We start from the raw sequence: 21,261 nt of genomic DNA, 5'->3' as shown, positions 1-21,261 counted from the left end.
TTTTTGGGGGAGAGGGGAGATGGGGGAGGCGAGAGGGGACATACTCAGTGACGCCTCCTCTGAGTTCTCTCCCAGCAGACCCAGGCCCTCCTGCAGGCAGAGACTGGGCTCCACCTCTGAGCTCCCCCGCCCCCCCCCCCACACCCACCTCTTATTTCCTATTTGCACCATTCTGGAGGGGTGAAAGCTCAAAGCCCCTGCCAGGTCGGCCTCCTTTCGTGTGGATGACAAGGATTCCACCCAGGGTCAGCAGCTTATTCTGGAATGTCTCCCCAACGCTGCACTTTCTCCCTTTCCACCAGGGATCCCTCTGAGGCACTCAAAGGTCAAGTGACCTCAGTCTGGAGACACAGAGGGAACAGTCACCGGTCACCGCAGGCTGTGCTCCCCTGCCTTCCTGGCTTCCAGTGGAGGGAGGATGTGAGGGGCGGGTGGACTGTCTGGGGTGATTCCTTAGTGCTCCTGTCTCAGATGTGCTGGGACAGAGACAGGCTGAAACAGAGGCTGAGGACCAGCGCTTCCCTGCAGCCTTTCCAGGGGAAAAACTGAGGCGCTCAGGAAGGCCTCAGGCAGGCCTGCAGGAAGCCAAGGGGCAGAGGAGGTCAGCTTACAACAGGCCGCCTGTGGCCTGCGCCTGGGTTTTGTTTAGACAACGGAATAGACAGCATTTCTCTTCCATCTTCCCAGCTGGTAAACACGGCCACAGAAGCCCCTTTCTGAGCGCCGCAGACATGTTTGAGGCCGTGAGTCACACCTCGTGTCTCATCCAAAATACACGCTGCCCGACTCTTCTCTTCCGCAGCCACAAAGCGTGGCCTGGGGAATGAGCTCAGCGGCCCCCGGTTCAGCGTCTGTTCCCAGACGTGCAGGACCTCGGGGAAGCCCAGCTCAGAAACTCACAGCGTTATTTTTAGTACACACACGGGAGGAAGGGAAAGGCCTCCCTCTGACTTCCTCTCGGGGAAACCTCTGCTTTGAATCCTGCCTGGCCTGGCCAGAGAGAAGGGGCCTGTCCGAGCCGCAAGGCTCAGAGGCCGGGAGCGACAGTCCAGAAGGGATGGAGGTGTCCAGGTGGAGATCCCAGCTGGTGGTGTGGCCATACGGCCCTGAACGTACCCGATCTTGGAAGCTAAGCAGGGTCAGGCCTGGGTAGTATGTGGATGGGAGACCACGGCTGCCCTGGATGGGACGAGTAGGCAGGCATGAGGCCGCCCTCCGCGCCTGTCTGGGCGAGACCTGCTATTCCCCCCACTGCCCCGCCCGTCCAGAGCCCTCATAGAGCTCACTGAACACTCCTGTCCTGAGGCCAGGACACCGGGTTGTTCTGTCCCAGCCCCAGCTGCTGGTTCTTTTGGACCCTCCTGTGTTCCAAAAGCATCTGTAATGTTGGTTTAGTGTTTGGGAGAGTCATGGAGTCTGGAGAGAGGCGTGTTGTGTAGGAGTGGGCCTGCCAGGGAGGGTCTCACCAGGACCCCCAGGGGTCCCCATACTTCACGTCCCTGCCATGAATTCAGGTGTGGGTGCCCACTCCCACCCCTCTCCCCACCACACCCGTGCAGACAGAGGTGGCCACCTCTTGCCTCTCTTCCCGCTGGGCCCCCGAAGGAGGAGGGGCCGTGGGCTTCCCTGAGGGTGTCAGGGGCTGCAGAGGAACGGGCTGCCCCGGGGCTGCTCTTCCTCGCCACGTCCCTCACTCCCCCTGCAGCCTGCGCTCCTTTCTTGTCTCCTTGCCAAGGGACTGGAGATTTAGCGCAGAGGGATGGAGCACGTGCCTGGCACGCACTTGGCCCCGGGGTCATCCCCTGCACCACATGCCCTCCCCTGTCATCACCAAGGGTAGCCCTGGTGACCCCCAATATAACCAGATCAAGTATCATGAGTGGCCCGGATGTCCCCCTGGTCAGTGTGTAGAACCCTCCAAAAGCAGGTGGCTGGAACCCTTCAGAAAGTGACTCTGCAGAAGGGCCCACACTGGAATGTGCTGGGAAGGAACAATTACAAAATTACCGTCATATATTGCTCTTGCTGTGTTGGTACAGGGTCCTTGTCCCCCCAAGACGGGGAGAGCCCCGGGTCCCCTCGCCTGAGCTCTGCATTCGGGCTGCCGCCTCCACACACGCGCTCAGCAGCGCTGGCTCCGCGCAGGCCGGGCTCCGTGTGTCCCGCAGACGCGGCCAGCGAGGCCGTTGCCGGCAGGGCTTGGGGCAGACTCTGAGGTCTGGGTGCCCCTCTCGTCCCCAGGCACTACCACAGCATGGAAGTATTCACCCACTATGACCTGCTGAGCCTCAATGGTACCAAGGTGGCCGAGGGCCACAAAGCCAGCTTCTGCCTGGAGGACACGGAGTGCGAAGGAGGTACCTGTGTGTGCGCATGCGCGGGCGCCGGCCCCCTAGCTTGGCTGCACACCCGCCCGCTGCTGTCACTGACATGTGACCGTCTTCTGGGGGAACCTTTTGTGGGTAGGAGGAGTGCTGTGGCTCTGGAGGCACTTGCGTCCCCCAGAGGATGCCTGGCCAGTCTGTACCGGCCCCCAAGTGAAGCTCCAAACCCTGCACCTGACCTCCGGTCCCCTCCCCTCTCTGCCCCGAGCTTTCCTCCCCTGCCTCAGCGCCAAGGCCTGGCCCCACTCTTGCCCCTCGAGCCCAAGCTCCACTGAGCCCTGGGCAGCTCCCAGGAATGTCCTGCCACAGCCCCAGGAGGCTCCATGCCTGTCCTGCTGTGTGTGGGGGGAGGGGTCTTCACAGGGACACGGGGGTGCGTCCACAGCACTGCCTGTATGGTTGTCTGAGCAGCGCCACACGACACAGCAGGGGGGTCTGAACGCCGACTTTGTGCAGACAAGGCCGCTATCACACCCCAATGGGCCTTGGGTTCTGCTGACTCCTGGGGGAAGCCAGAGGGGCCTGGCTGGGACTAAGGGGGCATGAGATGGGGAGGGGCTCCCCAAGGCAGAGAGGCCCCTCAGAAGCCCTCAGGGTGGAGGACTGCTGTCGAGTTATGAAGTCGGGGGGCGGGGGGGCAGGGTGTGGCGGGAGAGGCTTTATCTCTCCAGCTCTGGGCAGGGCCGCAGTGACCGGCTACCCCCTGCCCTGCCCACAGACATCCAGAAGAGCTACGAGTGTGCCAACTTTGGCGAGCAGGGCATCACCATGGGCTGCTGGGACGTCTACCGCCACGACATCGACTGCCAGTGGGTGGACATCACGGATGTGCCGCCTGGAGACTACATCTTCCAGGTGAGGCCGGAGGAGCGTCTGCGAGCCCCCAGGGGACGGTTGGCCAACCGAAGGGTGGAGGCAGCTCCTTCCTGTGCGGGGGTCGGTCCCCAAGCAGGCTGCGTGGAGGCCAGGCTGGGGGCTGGGTGCTGCAGCCAGAGCTGGTCCGAGCTGGAGGCGGCCTTTGTCCTTTGTGCATCCACGTCTCCGTCCGGGCGGTCCCAGTTGAAAGAGTCTCGGAGCTGTTTGCGAGCCCGGGGTTTGCCACCTTCCCGCCTAAGCAGATCTGTAGGGCAGCTGGTCCTCACGGCACTGCTGGCCCTGCAGTGGCCAAGGCCCATGCAGGAGCAGCCTGACCCACAGGCGTCCATCCAGGCTGAAGGACAGGTCCAGGGCGGCTGTGGGCCTCAGCCTCTCCCCTCCTCCTGATCAGCAGGATGGGGGTCTGGACTCCCAGGGCCCCCTCCCCAGTGCCCAGGTGCAGCCCTGCCCACGGAGGCTTCCTTTCCCCACACCCTGATCATCTTGCTCTCAAGCATGCAAAGGGGGTGACCAGAAATGGGCATCCGTCTCCCTGGAGTCCGCTTTCCCCAGGAGGCCTGGCCAGCGCAGGGCCTGGCTGCGGGGCTCACCTGCAGGTGCCCAGGCCTGTCCACTGTGGAGGGGCTCGGAGAGCCCTGGGCCATTATTGAGGCCACAGTCACACAGCCTCGCACTTGGCCCCACGGGCCCCGGCCTGCAGGCTCAGAGCCGCCGAGCGCTTGGTGAGCGAGGCTTAGGTGTGGAGCGCGTCTCTCTGAGCACCGAGACTGCGGGAGGCTCATGCTCGGTGTTTGTGGCCACTAGACTGGGGAGTTCTGACCCCTGTGAATCCTGACGAAGGCCGTGTATGGAGTGGCAACAGGTCATGAAAGCAGACAGTGGGCGGGCCTGGCCGGTGCTCGGAAGGCAGCATTACTGCCCTCATTTCCAGCCCAGGCAAACCCAGCTCATTCCAACGCTCTAGTCTGCACTGCTGGGCCCCCAAATACACCGTTGCCCGATTAGCCGGTGCCTCCTGACACCCTGAGGTGTGTGTCGGTGCCTGAGTCTCCCAGAGCGCCAGCCAGAGACGCGCTGTTCCGGACTGTTCCCACACGGCCCCAGCACCGTCGCGCTGCCCAGGAGGGGAGAAGGCCGGGCCAGGAAAAGTGGCCTGGCGCGCCAGGGGGGCATCTCCGCCAAGCCTCAGGGGCAGACGGGGTGGGTCCCCAGTCCGGGTGGGTTTGCTTCGTCCTTGTTCTCTCCACCCCCGAGTCCCACACGCTTGTGTGCGAACCTGCGGCCGTTTCCCACAGGGCCTCACAGAGTTTGGAATAGGAAGGTGGGAACTTGGAGACCGAATTGTCCAGGCGCACCCTGGACCCTCACCCCCTTGGCCAGGCGGGGCTGGGAGGGGGGCGCTTCCTGGGGGTCACGACCACGGCTCAGCAAAGTGCTCCGGGCCCCTGTGAGTCACGGCTCGGGCTGCTGGGTAAGCGAGAGCGAAGAAACGCAAAGCAGAGCCAGGCCATTTTCATCTCCTTGCTGAAGAGCCTGTCCCCGGAGCCAGCCCAGAGCAGGGATTGGGCCAGCCTGTGCCGGGGTCTTGTGCAGCTTCTTCTGAGGGTCCCCAACCCGGAGAATGTTCCTTCACCAGCCAGGTGCTCCTTCCCCGTCACCACCCCCCAGGAGCTGCTGCGTCGTCCCCCTGGCCGTGGTGTCACCATCCTTCCAACATGACGGGGCCCCAGGGAGGGGGGGGCTTTAGTCTGCACACATACTTTGTGGGAGAAGCGCCCCCTCTCGAGCTTCCTGTCTCACCCTCCTCGGTGATGACCTGATTCTGCTCTGCTGACTGTGCTCTCGGCCGGGACGATGCACAGGAAGGGGGTGCTGCATGCATGCGCCCGGGCTGGGTCATGCCAGAGCCATGGCGAGGCCTGGAGCAGGTAGGATGGCGTGAGAGTCACAGCACAGGCCCCCGGGCCCAGTGCACTGTGTCCCTCAAGTCCCCCCAGCCCATTTGCACTCTGCTCCCCAGCCCCTTACAGTGCCCTCCATGGCCTGTTCAGGGACCCCCAGCCCCCCGCTCCTGCCTTTCCCAACCTCCAGGGCACCCAGAAGGTCAGTGTGGGTAGCATGTGCGTGTGTGCGTGTGTGTGTGTGTGTGTGTGTGTGTGTGTGTGTGTGTGTGTGGCGGGGGTGCTGACACAGCAGGAGCACTGGGCTGCTGGAGGGAGACCCCGCTTCTGGCTCAGCAGGACCCCTCTGCCGCCCCTCCCCCAGGTCATTATTAACCCCAACTACGAGGTAGCCGAGTCTGACTACAGCAACAACATCATGAAGTGCAGGACCCGTTACGACGGCCACCGCATCTGGATGTACAACTGCCACATCGGTGAGGCCCGGCACGTGTCGGAGGTGGGGGGGGCAGTGAGGGAGGAGCCCAAGCTGCCGCCCCCTCCCCCAAACACACACATACAGGCAGGGCAGCGCTGCCCTACTTTCCTGAAGAGCAGCAGTGCCGGCTTGGTGGGTGGGGCCGTTGCGCCCCTGCACCCAGGCCTGGACCGCAGTGGGGTTTTTGCAGCCAGCTCTGGCCCAAGAGAGAGGGCGGCACCCAGTGGGCGGGCCCAGCACAGACCCCAAAGCTATTTAAGGGCTGGAGCTGAAGCCGCCACCTCATTATGCATGTGACCTCAAAAATGTGGGCATCAGCAGTTTATGGGCTCTGGTGTCGGGTTTCCTGCCGAGAGCCAGAGGCTAGCGCCTTGCCTTCGCACTGGCTCCCCGTGGCCACGGGGACTGTCCCTAGTTTCTGCGACCTGGAGGAGAGAAGGGGACCCGAGGTTGCAGGGGGGAAGGGGGGAGGCTAGGGAGGTGGGAAGGAAGTGTTTCGTCTCCACCCTCCACAGAACAGAAAGCCTGCCCACACCTGTCCACTCCCAGGGGACATCCCGTGGCTTTCCGAAGAGGGCCCAGCCACGTGGCAGAGGGCGGTGGCCTCCGGGCGGCCGAGGTCACCTGCCTCCCCAGCTCTCACCGGGCTTCTCCGTCTCTCTCCTCAGGCGGCTCCTTCAGTGAAGAGACGGAGAAAAAGTTTGACCACTTCAGCGGACTCCTAAACAACCAGCTGTCCCCATGGTAGAGCCACCGCTCGGCCGCCACCGCCGGTGCCAGGGCCGTGCTGCCTCCTGGCCCCCGCCAGCCAGGGCAGCCTGCCCTGCACTCCCTGCACGGCCACGCACGGGGGGCGTGCGCTGCTGAGCCACGCGGAGGTGGGCTGTCCACGTGGCCGGGGCAGCCGTCCCGAGAGCATCTCGTCCAGGACCCGGCACAGAGGTGGCCCTGGCGAGTCCCGTCCACGCCACGTCCGGCCCGAGGCTGATGCCACTGACTCGGCCCCCACACTGGCATCGGCGCCTCCCACCACGCCAGGGCGGTTGCCTCCAGCCCCGCCCTACCCCGGGGGCTCCCCCATCATAATCACACTGCACGGAACGGAATGGGGGCATCCGCCTCCTCCACCCCGTCCGGCTCCAGACCCCCACGGTCCTCACAGACTCGAGACACTCACTGGCCTTCCGCAGCGGCGCCCGGGCCTCGGGAATGCGGCAGAGGCCCCGGGTGAGGGGCGCACCCGTGACTCCCGTGCCAGGGGAGGGGCACAGCGGTGCTAAGGCCACAGTCCTGGGTGCGGACCCACACCCCCCACACCCAGGCCAGGTGGCACGGCGGACACACACACACACACACATACACACACATACTTGAAGCTTCCAATAAAGACTTTGACAGCCTCCGTGGTTCATCTCACCCTGAGCTGGGCCACGAGTCCAGGGTACCAGGGACAGGATTCGGCACAGGGCCCCGAGAAACCTGTGCATGTGGCCTGGATGGGGGATGGGGCCCCTCCAGTCCCCAGCACAGAGCACAGCGCCTCCTTGGCAGAGAGACGGGGCTCTCTAGACATCAGCCACCGCCCTTCTGGAACCTTCTGTGGTCACTGACGCTCGGGGGGCAGCAGGGACAGCAGGTGCAGGTAGACTCGAGGGGCCAGCTAGAGGTCAGGCCTCACGACTGGTGATGTCCCCAAAGGGCAGGGCTAGGCCAGCTCCAGGGGACAGAGTGTGTGTGTGTGTGTGTGTGTGTGTGTGTGTGTGTGTGTGTGTGTGTGTGTGTGTGTGTGTGTGTGTGTGTGTGTGTGTGTGTGTGTGGTGGGAGGTGGAGGCACAGGGGGGGACCCTGAGGCGGGGCTGGACACAGTGAGAGAAGGTCCCAGGGCGGCCACTCTCACCGGCACGGAGGGTACCAGCAGGGGCGAGTGCATGTCACCAGTCAGTCAGATGCTGTGCAGGGACCCTACTCCCCCTCCCCCCCAGCGGGCTCTGGTGCCCTGTGACCCTGTGACAGCACCTCTGCAGCTCCAGGACCCGACTTGGGGAAGCAGGGTGGTGTCGGCCCTTGGCAGGCGTGGCCGCTCTGCACACTGGCACACTCTGCTAGGGTGCCAAGGCCTGCCGGGCCAGCCGAGACCTTGGGCAGCTCCCAGAGTGCCCCTGGGTGAGAAGAGGAGCCGAGCGGCTCCCCATCCTGTCCCCGGGCCCCTCACACGGAAGCAGCCGCAGTCTAAGACAGACCCAAGTCTTTACTAACTCCTAGACGTACACCCAGCTAAAAGCCCTCACATCCTTTCCTGGACCCCCCCTTTCCTGCCCCTCCGCTCTCTGACCACAGGGCCCGGGCAGTGAGGAGGCTCCCACCGGGGGTTCATTCACAGGGGCAGCAGAGACCCCAGACACACCCCGGGGAGCAGCTCCTGGAAAGGGGAGCCCTGGAGTGGCAGGAGGCACTCCGGCTTTGCTCAGGGAGGCTCTGCATCTTGGACAGACACCCCAGGGACCTCAGTTAGTAAAATGGAGCCTGGTTCTGACACCACAAAAAACAATGTCTTTTTTTTTTTTAACTCATCATTTGATTTGCATTTTCCTGTAATCAGTCACAAAGAACGCATTTTTGTTGTGCCTTTGGCCAGCTCTCTTTCCTGGTGCTGTCTCTCTTCAGCTCTTCCCAACACAGCATTTTATTTTGGGGATCCCCTGGCTGTGCGCAGGGCTCACTCCTGGCTCTGATCAGGAGTCACACCGGGGCAGCAGTGCAGGGGTCAAACCTGGGTTGGGTGCACACCAGCAAGCATTTCCCTGCTGTATTTGCTGTCCAGTCCTATCTCCCATTCTTCCCCCTTTATATGTATATATATATATACATACATATTTATATATATGGAAATATATACATATTTATATATGTATGGAACAATTCATGTATCTGCGTGACATCTTACATAATTTTGTGAATCTTCCCTAAATAGTTCCAATTTTAGCTGATGTGCAGCCAGGTGAGCACCCACCTCCCATTTTCTGATGGGGATGTTTGCCTTTCCATTTTGAATTCTGAATTCTGTGAGTGCTTTATGAATCTTGGACACCGGCCCTTTGTGAAATGTCTGTCAGGCAGATACTTTCTCGCACTTGCCCAATGACAGATGGGTGAACAAAGAAGCTGTGATACTATGTACACAATGGAATACTACACAGCTGTGAGAAAAGATGAAATCTTGCACTTTGCTGCAACATAGATAAAACCACCAGGGCATCAATTAAGAGGCGTAAGTCAGAAGGAGAAAGAAATACTGGATAACCTCAGTGTGGGGTACAAAGAACGAAAGCAAGAGAGCCCCAAAAAACAAACCCTAAGAGTGACAATAGAATTCAGTTTACAAAGTTGGGGTGGAGAGGGGCTGGAGCAATAGCACAGCGGGTAGGGTGTTTGCTTTGCACTCGGCCGACCCAGGTTCGATTCCCAGTATCCTATATGGTCCCCTGAGCACCGCCAGGGGTAATTCCTGAGTGCAGAGCCAGGAGTAACCCCTGTGCATCGCTGGGTGTGGCCCAAAAAGAAAAAAACAAAACAAAACAAACAAAAAAAACAAAGTTGGGGTGGAGAGAGGTGGATAAGAAGGAGCAATTGAGGAGGAATAATGGTTCTTTGGTGGTGGGTGGGGTGTGGAAGCACGGGACGACGGGACGCCTACAGCCCAGAGGGTAACACTATCATAAAGCATGTCACCTGAATTAAAAAAAAAAAAAAGACAAAAAAAAAAGAGAATACAGGAATGGGAATGCCATGCTCAAACCATATGCAAGTTTGAAGTGTCCGTGGCTTCCGGCTATGACAGCAGCCTTCTCAGACATCCACTAAGAGCTGGGCCTGAGACAGGGCCCCCCGGTGTCACCTGAACGAAGTGTCACCTTTGAGCCCGGACGGGAACAGGAACACGGAGACTCGGCCTGCTTGCTGCCCCCAGCCCCTTCCATCCAGGCCTGGGGGACCCTCTCCCCCAAAGAGCAAGGCCTGAACACCCTTGGGTGCATTACCTGAGTCCAGGCAGGGAAAGACGCCAAGTGCATGCGTGGCATCCACCCACTGGATCCTGAAGCCGTTTTCTCTGTGCAGCAAAGGGGCAGGGGAAGGCGAGAGCCAGCGGGCAGTGCTTCCGGCTCAGGGAAGGGCCGTCCCCTCCAGTCCCCGCCCGGAGCCCAAGACAGGTGCGGCTCCTCCCTGCAGGAGCCCACGTTGGCAGCTCTGTCAGTGCTGGTGCTCAGGGCAAGGCACAAACCTCTCCCTGCCTCCTGGACCACAGAAGCCAGGACTCCCGGACCTCGCCGTGCCGTGGCCAGGGAGGAGGGCACCGTACGGGCCCGAGGCTGGAGAGAAAGGGCCCAGGTGTCGGGCAGGGCTCGGATCAGACAGCTGCTGTAGGAGGAACGGGGAGGGAAAGCTTCCCCTAGGATGGGGCACCAGGAGGCTTGTTCCCTCTGACCCACTCATGCCGAGCACACGGCCACTCGCACAAGAGCAATTTGGCAAGAAAAGGATCTGAAAGAAATTCAAACCAGAAAAGAAGTAAATCGCCCAGTCCGTACCGATGAATAGCTCACACACAGACAACCCTGAGACCCCACCCACAACTGCTAGAATAAAAAAATGAATAGTGACAGGACACAAATCAATAGGGAAAATAAAGTTGTTCCATTTATAAAGAGGAAAAATGAATTAGACAAAAAAAACTTAATTATACAGAAAAAACAACATTCCCTCCCCCCTAAAAAAAACCCTGAATAATAGAGGTGAAAGATCTCTGAACTTAAAAGTCTAGTACATTAATATAGAAGACACAATGAAAGAGGAAAATATTTCATGCTTGTAGTAGTCATTGTAGTCACTGTCATCCCGTTGCTCACCTATTTGTCCGAGCAGGCACCAGTAACGTCTCTCATTGTGAGACTTATTGTTACTGTTTTTGGCATATCCAATACGCCACGGGTAGCTTGCCAGGCTCTGCCGCGCGGGCTTGACACTCTCGGTAGCTTGCCAGGCTCTCCGAGAGGGGCGGAGGAATCGAACATGGGTCAGCCGCATTCAAGGCGAACGCCCTACCGATGTGCTATCACTCCAGCCCATTTCATGCTTATGGAATGAAAACATAAATATTGATAAAAGGTCCATCTAAAGCAACATACATATTCAATGCAATCCCTCTCAAGTGCCAAGTACAGTTTTCAACGGAGTAAAATGAACAATACTTAAGCCCTCAAAAAAAAAAAAGGCAAAACAATTCTGAGGAGAAAAATGAAAGTATTGTGCTGCTTGGGTTTAAATCTTCAAATTATATTAAAAGGTGACAGTAATCAGAGCATATGGTGTTGAAATAAAAATAGACAGACCAATGCAATAGCACACATGCACACAGACAGTTTACTTATGACAAAGAGCCAAAAAACATACAGTGGAGCAAGGAAAAAAACTCCTTAATAAAAGATACTGAGAAACAGAACACCCACGTGCAAAGCAAATTAATTAAAGTTAAAAAGAGAAATAAATAAATTAAATTGGGACATTAATGTCATAAGCAAAAATGATTTGAAAATGGGGTGAAAGATTCACTGGAAAAGCTAAAGTCATAAGATATAAAGAAGAGGGGCTGGAGCAATAGTACAGCAAGTAGGTATCCTTTTGCCTTGCATACTGCCAACCCAGGTTCAATCCCGGGCATCCCATGGTCCTCTGAAAACCACCTAGAGTAGTTCCTGAGTGCAGAGCCAGGAGTAACCCTCAAGCATCACTGAGTGTGGCCCCAACCCCCCCAAAATACAGTATATATATTTAGAAGAAAATATAGGTAGAAAGAAAAATATATGAGGACCGAAGAAATATTAAAGCAGGTATGGCCTCGCATGCAACCAACTAAGTTAGATCCCTGACACCCCATATGTCCACCTGACCCCTCCTGAGAGAGATTCCTCAGTGCAGAGTCAGGAGTAAGCCCTGAGCACCAATGGATGTGTTCTCCCCCACCCAAAAATAAATAAATAAATAAATAAATAAATATGATCTACAGATGATGTCATTTGTTGGATAACTTTGGGTTGTCCTTGCTCCTCCTGCAGGGAGCTTAGATTTATTGAGTTACTCCCACAACAATGCCCCTGACACACATCCAATTCCATCAAGCGCTAATAATAATCCTATATTGCTTTTCTCTTTCCTTTATGTTATTTGCATGGTTTATTTAGCAATATCCTTTTTGAATACACACAGGAAGACAGTTGATGCTATGCTTTTGTAACATGGGAGTTAACTGACTTCAAATAATATTTACTCCTGAGCATTCATCCATATTTACTTGACTTAAACCTCAGTTGCCTTTACTTCCTAACACCCCCCCAAAGGAGGGTCCTAATGAAGGGACTGGATGGTCCCGGGGCAAGCTGTAAGCTACCCGGGCATTGAAAGGGGACAAGCTAAGTACCACAAGTATAATCAGTTAAGAGCATGGTCATGGAACAAATTCTGTCATGACTCAAAAAAGAAGTAACTGAATAAGGACCCTGCTGGGGTTAGGAAAGACTAATCAGGCCTGAGGACTGTAGGATATATAGCAAGATGTCCCCAGGAAGAGCCAACCTTTAAGCTTAATATATCTCTTGCTGTGTTCCTACAAAATGACTAGAAATATTATAAGAACAATTTACTATGATTGTTTCGATGGATTACAAGCTGAGGAAAGGAGAAAGCAATACACCCTGGATGGAATCCCGCCCTTGTTCGGATCTCCTAGTAGTCTGGAGTGCTGAACCCTCAGATGAGATTTTTTCCTTGAGTTAAACTCCTAGGACTTCCCCTGAAGGAGTGGCTTTACCAATGTTCACCCAAACATATGTGTACCCCACTTTTCATGACTCCTATATAACTATGCTCTCAGGGGTAAGAGGAGAGGGGACGTTGAGATCTACGAGAAGACTAGGATGATGGAACTATGAGGACTGGGACTATAACCAAAACTACGATTATAATTGTGCTGTAAGGGGAGAGATCAGACCACGCTGGGGAGGAGAGAGAAACAAACTGATAACCAACAAGCCAGTTCCTGATTCTCTGTTCTCTGGTTCTTGTCAATCTGTTGCTAATGCCCGGCCTGGGGAGGCAGCTGCCTATGCTTTCTTTTGAAACTCACTGTCATTTATTAGCTCCAATTACAAGGAAAATAGCATGGTAGCACTGTCCTCCCATTGTTCATCAATTTACTTGAGCGGGCACCAGTAACGTCTCCATTGTGAGACTTGTTGTTACTGTTTTTGGCATATCAAACATGCCACGGCTAGCTTGCCAGGCTCTGCCGTGCGGGCACGATACTCTCGGTAGCTTGCCAGGCTCTCTGAGAGGGACAGAGGAATGGAACCCGTGTCGGCCGAGTGCAAGGCAAACGCCCTACCCGCTGTGCTATCGCTCCAGTTCACAAAGAAAATAGAGAAAGAAAAAAAGAGAAAAAAGAAACCAAAGAAATGATATCAAATTAAAATAGCTTTAAACAGGAAGAAGCTGTCACCCCCTACCCCCCAAAAAATGACATGCAAAATAAAACAAAGGCAACCACTGATTGTGTGAAGATATGTGCACATCACAAGTCTGACAAGGGGCTAATGTCCAAAATATGTAAGGAATTCACAGGACAGAAAAACAAGAAACAGAACAGCCCAATCCAAAAATGGGCAGAAGAAAGCAACAGACATGTCACCAAAGATGAGGCTCAACAGACAAATGCTCAAATCATTCCTCACAGAAACAAAAATCCACACAGCACTGAGACTGAACCTCCTACCTGAGAAATGCCCCAGATGCAGAAGACAAGAATCAGAAGGTGGGGCCGGAGCGATAGCATAGCGGGTAGGGCGTTTGCCTTGCACGCGGCCGACCCGGGTTCGATCCCCGGCATCCCATATGGTCCCCCAAGCACCGCCAGGAGTAATTCCTGAGTGCAAAGCCAGGAATAACCCCTGAGCATCGCTGGGTGAGACCCAAAAAGAAAAAAAATAAATAAATAAAAAAGAATCAGAAGGTGTTGGCAGGGCCTGGGGAAATGAAAGCCTCACAAGCTGCCATGAGCATGGAAGTGGCACACTCTCAATCAACAGCGCAGAGAAACCTCAAGTAGCTTTTGTTTTTGTTTTTATTTTATTCTATTTTTTTTTGCTTTTTTTTTGGGGGGGGGTCATATCTGGCGATGCACAGGGGTTACTCCTGGCTTTTCACTCAGGAATTACTCCTGGCGGTGCTCAGGGTACCATATGGGATGCTGGGAATCGAACCAGGGTCGGCCACATGCAAGGCAAATGCCCTACCCGCTGTGCTATCACTCCAGCCCCTGTTTTTGTTTTTAAAGAACCACCTATGATCCAACCCTGCCACACTTAAGTTGTCTATGTGGAGGAGATGAAAACACATTTGAAAACATGCGGCCCTGTTCACAGCAGCTCTTGCCACAGAAATCAAGGCAGAAAAACAGCAGCTACACAGATGCCCAGAATGCACAAGGCCCTAAGTTGGATCCCTGGGCCAGACAAGACATGTGAGTGACACAAATGGCCCCCTTGGATGACAGGGTCAAGAAGTAAATATTCAGGGGCCGGGACAGAACGATACTTAGGGCACACCCCTTACAACCGGTCACTTTGGAACACAGCAGTGCAGCATCTTGGGGCCTGGGAGCTGACCCACTTAAGACCATGCTGTGGAAGCAAAATAAGTCAGGAAGCAAAGTGCATACCTGATGGCTTCAGTCACATGCAGGTGTAAGGAAAGCAAGTGAATCAAGGCACTGTGCAGAGGAGAAAAGGGAAAGGGGAAAGCGTGTGATTTAGAAGCAGCGGGTGGGGCCAGGGAGGGAAACAGGGCACTGATGGAGGGCAGTGGGCACTGGTGAAGGGATGGAACATTGCACGCCTGAAGCTCACTCATGAATAACTTTGTAAATTGGTCATTCCTGGTGATTTGGTAACGGCGGGGGTGGGGGGTAGTGGGGGGGGAAAAGAAAGAGAGAGAGAGAGACAGAGAGACAGAGAGAGAGAGAGACAGAGAGAGACAGAAACAGACAGACAGAGAGAGATGCATTAACAAAAATGGGCGAGGTAGGTCTTAGAGGCAGATTGTGTCAGAGATGGGAAGATGGGAAGGAGCTGGGGTGGGAGCACGGGCAAGGGGAGTCCCTGGCGAGTGTGGGAGGAATGCACACACACTGGGTGGCGACACAGAGGTAAAAGGAGAAAAGAAAGAGCCCGCTGGTGGCAACGGGACCCTGCAGCTGGCATCACTGGGGATGGGCCTTGGGGATGCAGCGAGCAGGGCACCCACGGGAATACGCAGGGCCTCCAGCGCCCCAGGACGCCGCTGTCCAGGAGAAGGGCCAGCGTGCCAGGTGGGAAGGCCTGCGGGGAGCCGGGCCGCGGGGTCAGAGCCCACGCCGGGCCACGCCGCACCCTGCAGGGCCCAGGCGTCCCGGGACTCGCTGGAGGGCGGGAGCAGGAGACCCCTCGGGGCCTGGGATGGCCTGGGGCTTCACGAGCCTCAGGCCGTGAGGGAGCGGGATGGGTCGGGAACGGGGCGTCCCGAGCCTCCGCCCAGCGCTCCCGGTGGTCGCCACTCCCGGGTCCCGCACGCCCCGGTGCCCGGCGCGCCCGCCCCCTGCCGGCCTCCGCGGAGCCGCAGCGCCACCGCGCGGCCCTGGGAGGCATCGCAGCCAGCGCGGGGACCCGCTCTGCGTTTCCCCTGGGAGCAAGGTGGGACCCACTGGATCCAGTCAGATCCGCCCTTGCTTTCAGGTGCTGCAGGAGGGGAGGGCACAGGGTTTTCCGGCCCGTGAGCCCCCTCCCTAGGGATGTTCCAGAGGATGGAGGAACAGGAGCGAAGTTTCTGGGCACCAAGCCTTTGTCCCCCCCCACCACCTTTCTTGGCCCTTATTGATCGGACCCCCTAGAGGCTCAGCTCACCAGTGGGGTCCCCGGCAAGACCTGTAGCATGGAATTTGCCCGCTGTGTCATGCCCTGCTACATCCAGCACTCACCTTCCGTGGGACTTAAAATCAGGGTATTGGACAGCCCGTGGGATGGACCGTGAGGGGCCCAGTTGATCTGGGGTGAAATCCTGCTTCCCGCGAGGTGCTGAAATATAAGCGCCTGGTGATCCTGAATGCACAGGCCACGGCAGAGCAAGTGCACCACTGACGGGGTGGGAGCTCAGGGTAGAACGGTGGGGTGTTGAACAGCATCGAACTACTGAGGGCAGGGGGCGGGGTAGGGGTAAGTGGGAGGGGGGTTTGCTGGAGACCAGAACAAGCAGGAAAACTGCAGAGTTGACTCTCTTGCACCCCCCCCCCCAGAGGGTTTCTCCAGGAGCTGGTGACTTGACACCACATTTCATAACGCTCCTGTTCCGAATAGTGTTTCAAGCATAAAAGAGGCCTGAAATTAAGTCAGGAACCGGGGAGCCAATTCATGAGTCTCCTCCTGGGGTGTGAGGCACAGCCTGAGGGTCTCACAGGTGCCTCCTCCACAACGCCCCACCCACTCTGGAGACTGCTTGGCAGTCCACACCGGGGAATCCTCTGAACACGCCTTCCTGCTGGACGCAGGCCCTCTGGGCAGCTCTGGGCCAAACGCAGCCTACAAGTGTGTATGCTAACGACCAGGGGCTGCCTCTCCCCAAGATGGAAGAACTGCCCCCAATCCTGTGCACAAGCCATGCCCGCTCTCGGAGGTGCTCCAGGGACAGCTGTGGGACCCGAGAGAGTGTCCACGCAGGCGAAGCAGAGGATGCCCGAGGGCCCACTCTCCCTCAAGGCCTCTCCAGGTAACTCAGAGCAGGACCAGAAGCCCGCGGTGCCTCTGTGAGGGGAGTCATGCCGACTGCCACTCATCCTTCTTGCCATGCCTGAGAGGATTGTCCAACCCCGGCTGGCCTGTGAGGACAGCAGCTCCCTCATGAGGATCCCGTGCGTGCTGGGAGTCCTTATGTTTCCAGGGTTTCTGCACATGAGAGGCTCTAACACCTTAGGTGGTGGGCGATTCCCAAAAGTAAACAGTGTCTTGGACTTGCCCTTAAATGGGCACAAGTAAGAATATTTGACCAAGTTTGCAAACAGCAGAGCAGTGTGGAAAACAACGAGGCGTATGGCATCTTATGCTCGACCAAGAGTTGTTTACGGCTAGAGATACTCGTATCACCCTGTCTGACCCCTGAGCATTGTAGGGTGTTACCCTGGGCCCCCCAGCACCATGAGGTACGATTCTGCAGTTCCCCCTACTCCCAGCACCACGGGTGAGACCCTGCAGACTCCAGTGTCCTCTGAGTATAATCCGGGTGGCCCTTACCCTATGAGCACCACCTGGGAGGGGCCCATCACTGTCACTGTCACTGTCATCCTGTTGCTCATCAATTTGCTCAAGCAGGCACCAGTAACATCTCTCATTGTGAGACTTATTGTTACTGTTTTTGGCATATCGAATACAACATGGGTAGCTCGCCAGGCTCTGCTGTGCGGGCGGGATACTCTCAGTAGCTAGCCGGGCTCTCCAAGAGGGGCAGAGGAATCAAACCCGGGTTGGCAGCATGCAAGGCAAATGCCCTACCCACTGGGCTATCACTCTAGCCCTGGGAGGGGCTCTACTATAAATAATGTTATATGAGTTATTTAAATATAGCACATAGGGGCAGAGTGATAATACAGCGCGTTAGGGCACTTGCCTTGAATCCCTAGCACCCCATCTGCACCCCTGAGACTGCCAGAAGTATCGCTCAATACTGAGCCAGAAGTAAGCCCTGAGCACTGCTGGGTATGACACAACCTCGCCCCCCCCCCCAAAAAAAAAGAAAACACACCCAGGGAAGTTTTGCCTACAGAGTCATTTGATGCAAGATGTAGGAAGGGAAATCAGGACTTTGAGTAAGATGCAATAACATATATTCCCTTCTTCCGCTGCTGTTACCAACAAAAGCTCACAGACATCATAATTTAAAGCAAGACATGGAGCCCGAAGCCAGTGCCAGACATCCAGGACTCGCCCTAAAACTACTGGGGATACCAAAAACAACTAGAAAGATGTCAACTTGGTGGAAAAGAGTCGGTGGGTGCAAACACTGCGTGGCCAGAATGCTGGCTGACAAAGACATTGAAGTAGCTGTGACAGAAGTGGTTCAACAAGGATTTATGAACATACTTGAAATTGAGGGGGGGGGTGCAATCTCAGCAAAGGCATGAAGGTAGACAAAAGAACCAAGAGGAAGTTTTGTAATTGAAACGTGTAAGGAGAGAAAATACTCTGTGGCAGAATAAAGAGGGAAAAGAAGTGAATTGGTATGTAGAAGGGTAGAAATGACCCACTTTGAATTACAGAAAAAATCAGTGGTGATAAATGGTCAGACTTGTGTCGGGACAGATATTCCAGCAGTGAAGGCATTTTTTGCATATCATCAACCCTGGTTCAAATCCTTGGCATCTGAGCATTGCTGGGAGTGATCCTCGAGCACAGAGCCAGGAATAAGCTCTCAGGACCACCAGGTGTAGCCCCCAAATTAAACAAGCAAATAAAATAGTCAGAGACTAGACAATCTTTGGTACTATCATCAAGTCATTTAATATTCTGGCTGTCAGAGTTCCAGATAAAAAGGAAAAATAAATGCTTTGAAAAAATTATTAAACTAATAGCTGAAAATTCCCCAAATTTGAGATAAGGTATACAACTGATATGTTGAGGGTAGGGGGGAACCACAAAGAATAAAACATTTCAAATCCATCTCAAGATTTATTAAATTTCTAAAGTCTAAGGGCCCAAATTTCAAAAGCACTTGGAAAAAATCTTTCCTCTAGGGGTAAGTTATTTGAATGATGGTGAATTCCCTATCAAAAATCAGGAGAAAACACATTTTTGGTGCTAAAAAAAATAAAAACAAAAAACAGACAAAGAAAAAAAAATCCCACAAAAACCTGTCAGCCCAGATTCGTATATTGAGTGAAAATGTACTTTAGGAAAGATGAAATCAAGATATTCTCAGATGGAGGGAGATTATGAGAATTTGTTGCCCTACAAGGATGGCTAAAAGAAGTTTTGTAAACAAAGAGGAAAAAATGGTGTCGGGATAGCAGGGGGGGGGGCAGACACTTGACACATCACGAGGGACAAAAATACAGTAATTAGAAATGTAAGTAATACAACAGATTTTTTATCACCCCCTAAATTTTCTCAAACATGTTTGTGGTTGAAGCCAGAGTGGTTCAGACTATGTTCTGAACAGGTATAGTTGTAAGCGTCATTCTAAATGTACGTGAACGGAGTACTTGAAACATCCCGTAAACGGAGGGAGAGTTGAATAAGTTAAGCATGTCGCAAGCACCCAGAGATTATTTCCTTCTGTGTAACACATATGAGAACCCAGCTTGGTGTGGACACACCTCTCTCTACGGAGCATCCACTCGGAAGAGCGGTGACTCAAAGGCATGGAGAAGTCAAGCCATCACCCGCCCCACCCCGGCTCCTTTGACAGATACTGACGTTCCAGGATTTGGGTGTTTGGGGCTTGTTTGTTCTAGCTGTGCAGGACTAGAGCTGATTTCTCAGAAATACAGGGCGAGCACTTAGCTGCCAGTGAACACTGGTGATGCAGATTATTTAGATAGCTGGGCTATCAGGATCTCACTTATCTTTTCCTTTGACTGACCCTCCTTCTTTCTGATCCAGGTTTTATGTTCTCAATCTTCTGATTGAAATGCACCAATAAGGAGTAAGTCCTAAACCCTAAGACCTCACTCTCCAGTGAAAGTGGGGCCCCAGGCCCCTGCTTTCTCTTGCTCCCTTTCTAATTGCAACCTTGCTGTAGCTGATTTCCAGTTCTTGGGAGCAATAAACTCCTGTTTTTGCAAAGATCCCTGATGGTTACTATTGAAGAATATCTTGTAATTCTAAGGACTTTAGGGGCCAGTCCAGGTAAAACAGACTGACACTGATACAGAAAGCCTAAGATTTCTAAACTTTACACAAACTGATTAAAACAAAAACCAAAAACACCCAAACTATAATAAGTTAATGTGATCCCCTGAACCAACACTTTTTTTTTTTCTTTTTGGGTCATACTCAACAATGCACAGGGGTCACTCCTGGCTCTGCATTCAGAAATTACCCCTGGCGGTGCTCAGGGGACCATATGAGATGCTGGGAATCGAACCCGAGTCGGCCGCGTGCAAGGCAAATGCCCTACCCGCTGTGCTATCGCTCCAGCCCCCTGAATGAACACTTTCAAAAAGCCATGTAAAGATATACATGTTATAAATCAAGGTTATAAATCAAAATTGAAGTCTACAATTATTTTAGTAACTTGCAAAAAAAGTCATTAAAAACAGCAAACAGAAAATATCTGACTTAACCCTTAGTATCAGTAAACTAAATGTAAATGTTCCCTATAGGTCCACTAAAAAATAGAGATGGACAGAAGGACAGAATGGCAATCTACTTTGAAGTAATATGGAGATTAACCAAATACAGGTTAATGCAAACTCCCAGTTCAAATTATTACCAAGAAAAACAGCTTATAGTTGTGAGACAAACAGATGTCAAAGGGATTAAGGTATTTAGGTAAACTCAAGCAGTGGTGATGTCTGTGGTCCTAGAAATAGTTGCTAAAAGGTTTTTGTTTTTGTTGGCAATGTGTAGCACTTAAGAGTTTTTGCTAGATTAAGTGCAAATTCCTTGAGCATCTAGATTATTGGATTGAAAAGTTGGCTATTGGGACCAGACCAACAGTACAGTGGGTAGGGTGTTTGCCTTGCACTCGGGCGACCTGGGTTCAATCCGCAGCATCTCCTATGGTCCCTAAGAGTGCAGAGCCAGGAGGAACCCCTGAACATTGCTGGGCGTGATCCAAAAAGCAAAAAAAAAATATATATATATATTGGCTACTGGATATAGGTTTATCTTTGGTTTCTTATTGGAGTGGAATTAAAGAAATTTGGTCATTTTAGTAAAAATGTCATATTAGTAAAAAATTGGTAAAATCAAAACTGAACCTCAAAATTCTTTCACCTCCTAAACGTACATGTTCTGCTCTGACGGGACGCTGTGAAGTCACTGCTGGCCGAGGCGAGACCTGCAAGGACCCCTCAGCCATGCGGCGGGGTCTGAGGCCCCCACTGCCCAGTGCTCAGGCTCCCAGCCGCGCTCTCGTCCTCGCAGGGCCAGGCCCGGCTGTCTTCTCCAGAAACCCAAGCACCGAATGAGCCGCTGCTGGCTCTGCTCCGGGCAACTGGCTTCACATCAGAGCCGAGGAATGAGCAGGAAGCACAGCTCGGGCAGCGGGATGGTCCTCCCGTGGACGCAGGGTGAGCCACAGAGCTGCACGGGTGGCCGGCGTGAGCTCAATGCCCTGGTGGCTTTCCAGAGTCCAGCCCCTGGTCACTTGGCGGGTGGCTGGTGGCCTCAGGACCCCGGAGGTGAGCAGAGATCCCCCGGGGGCAGCTGGCACGGGGCTCCCCCAGCTCTCCCGTGCCCTCCCCTTAGCTGACGCCTCGGTGAAGAGACCAAGTCTGACCACTTCGGTGGACTCGACCAGCTCACGCCTCCAGGGTGGCCCTGGGGGT

The 21,261-nt window shown here is 54.5% G+C and overlaps 1 protein-coding gene across 2 annotated transcripts in view; it reads left to right on the top strand.

The window, feature by feature from the left end:
* The window catches only part of LOXL2 (lysyl oxidase like 2), a 90,009-nt gene extending 83,309 nt beyond the window's left edge, over positions 1–6,700 (top strand). For both annotated transcript variants that reach the window (XM_055144629.1, XM_004610110.3), the window contains exons 11-14: positions 2,242–2,357; positions 3,103–3,239; positions 5,526–5,637; positions 6,308–6,700. In XM_055144629.1, coding sequence (XP_055000604.1) covers positions 2,242–2,357; positions 3,103–3,239; positions 5,526–5,637; positions 6,308–6,387 — 445 coding nt within the window. In that variant the 3' untranslated portion in view covers positions 6,388–6,700. The remainder of the gene's footprint in view (positions 1–2,241; positions 2,358–3,102; positions 3,240–5,525; positions 5,638–6,307) is intronic.
* The last annotated feature ends 14,561 nt before the right edge of the window (positions 6,701–21,261 follow it).

The sequence above is a fragment of the Sorex araneus genome, chromosome 7 (assembly GCF_027595985.1).
Source record: "Sorex araneus isolate mSorAra2 chromosome 7, mSorAra2.pri, whole genome shotgun sequence".
In the NCBI taxonomy this organism is placed as follows: Eukaryota; Metazoa; Chordata; class Mammalia; order Eulipotyphla; family Soricidae; genus Sorex; species Sorex araneus.
This window is presented reverse-complemented; position numbering and strand designations above follow the sequence as displayed.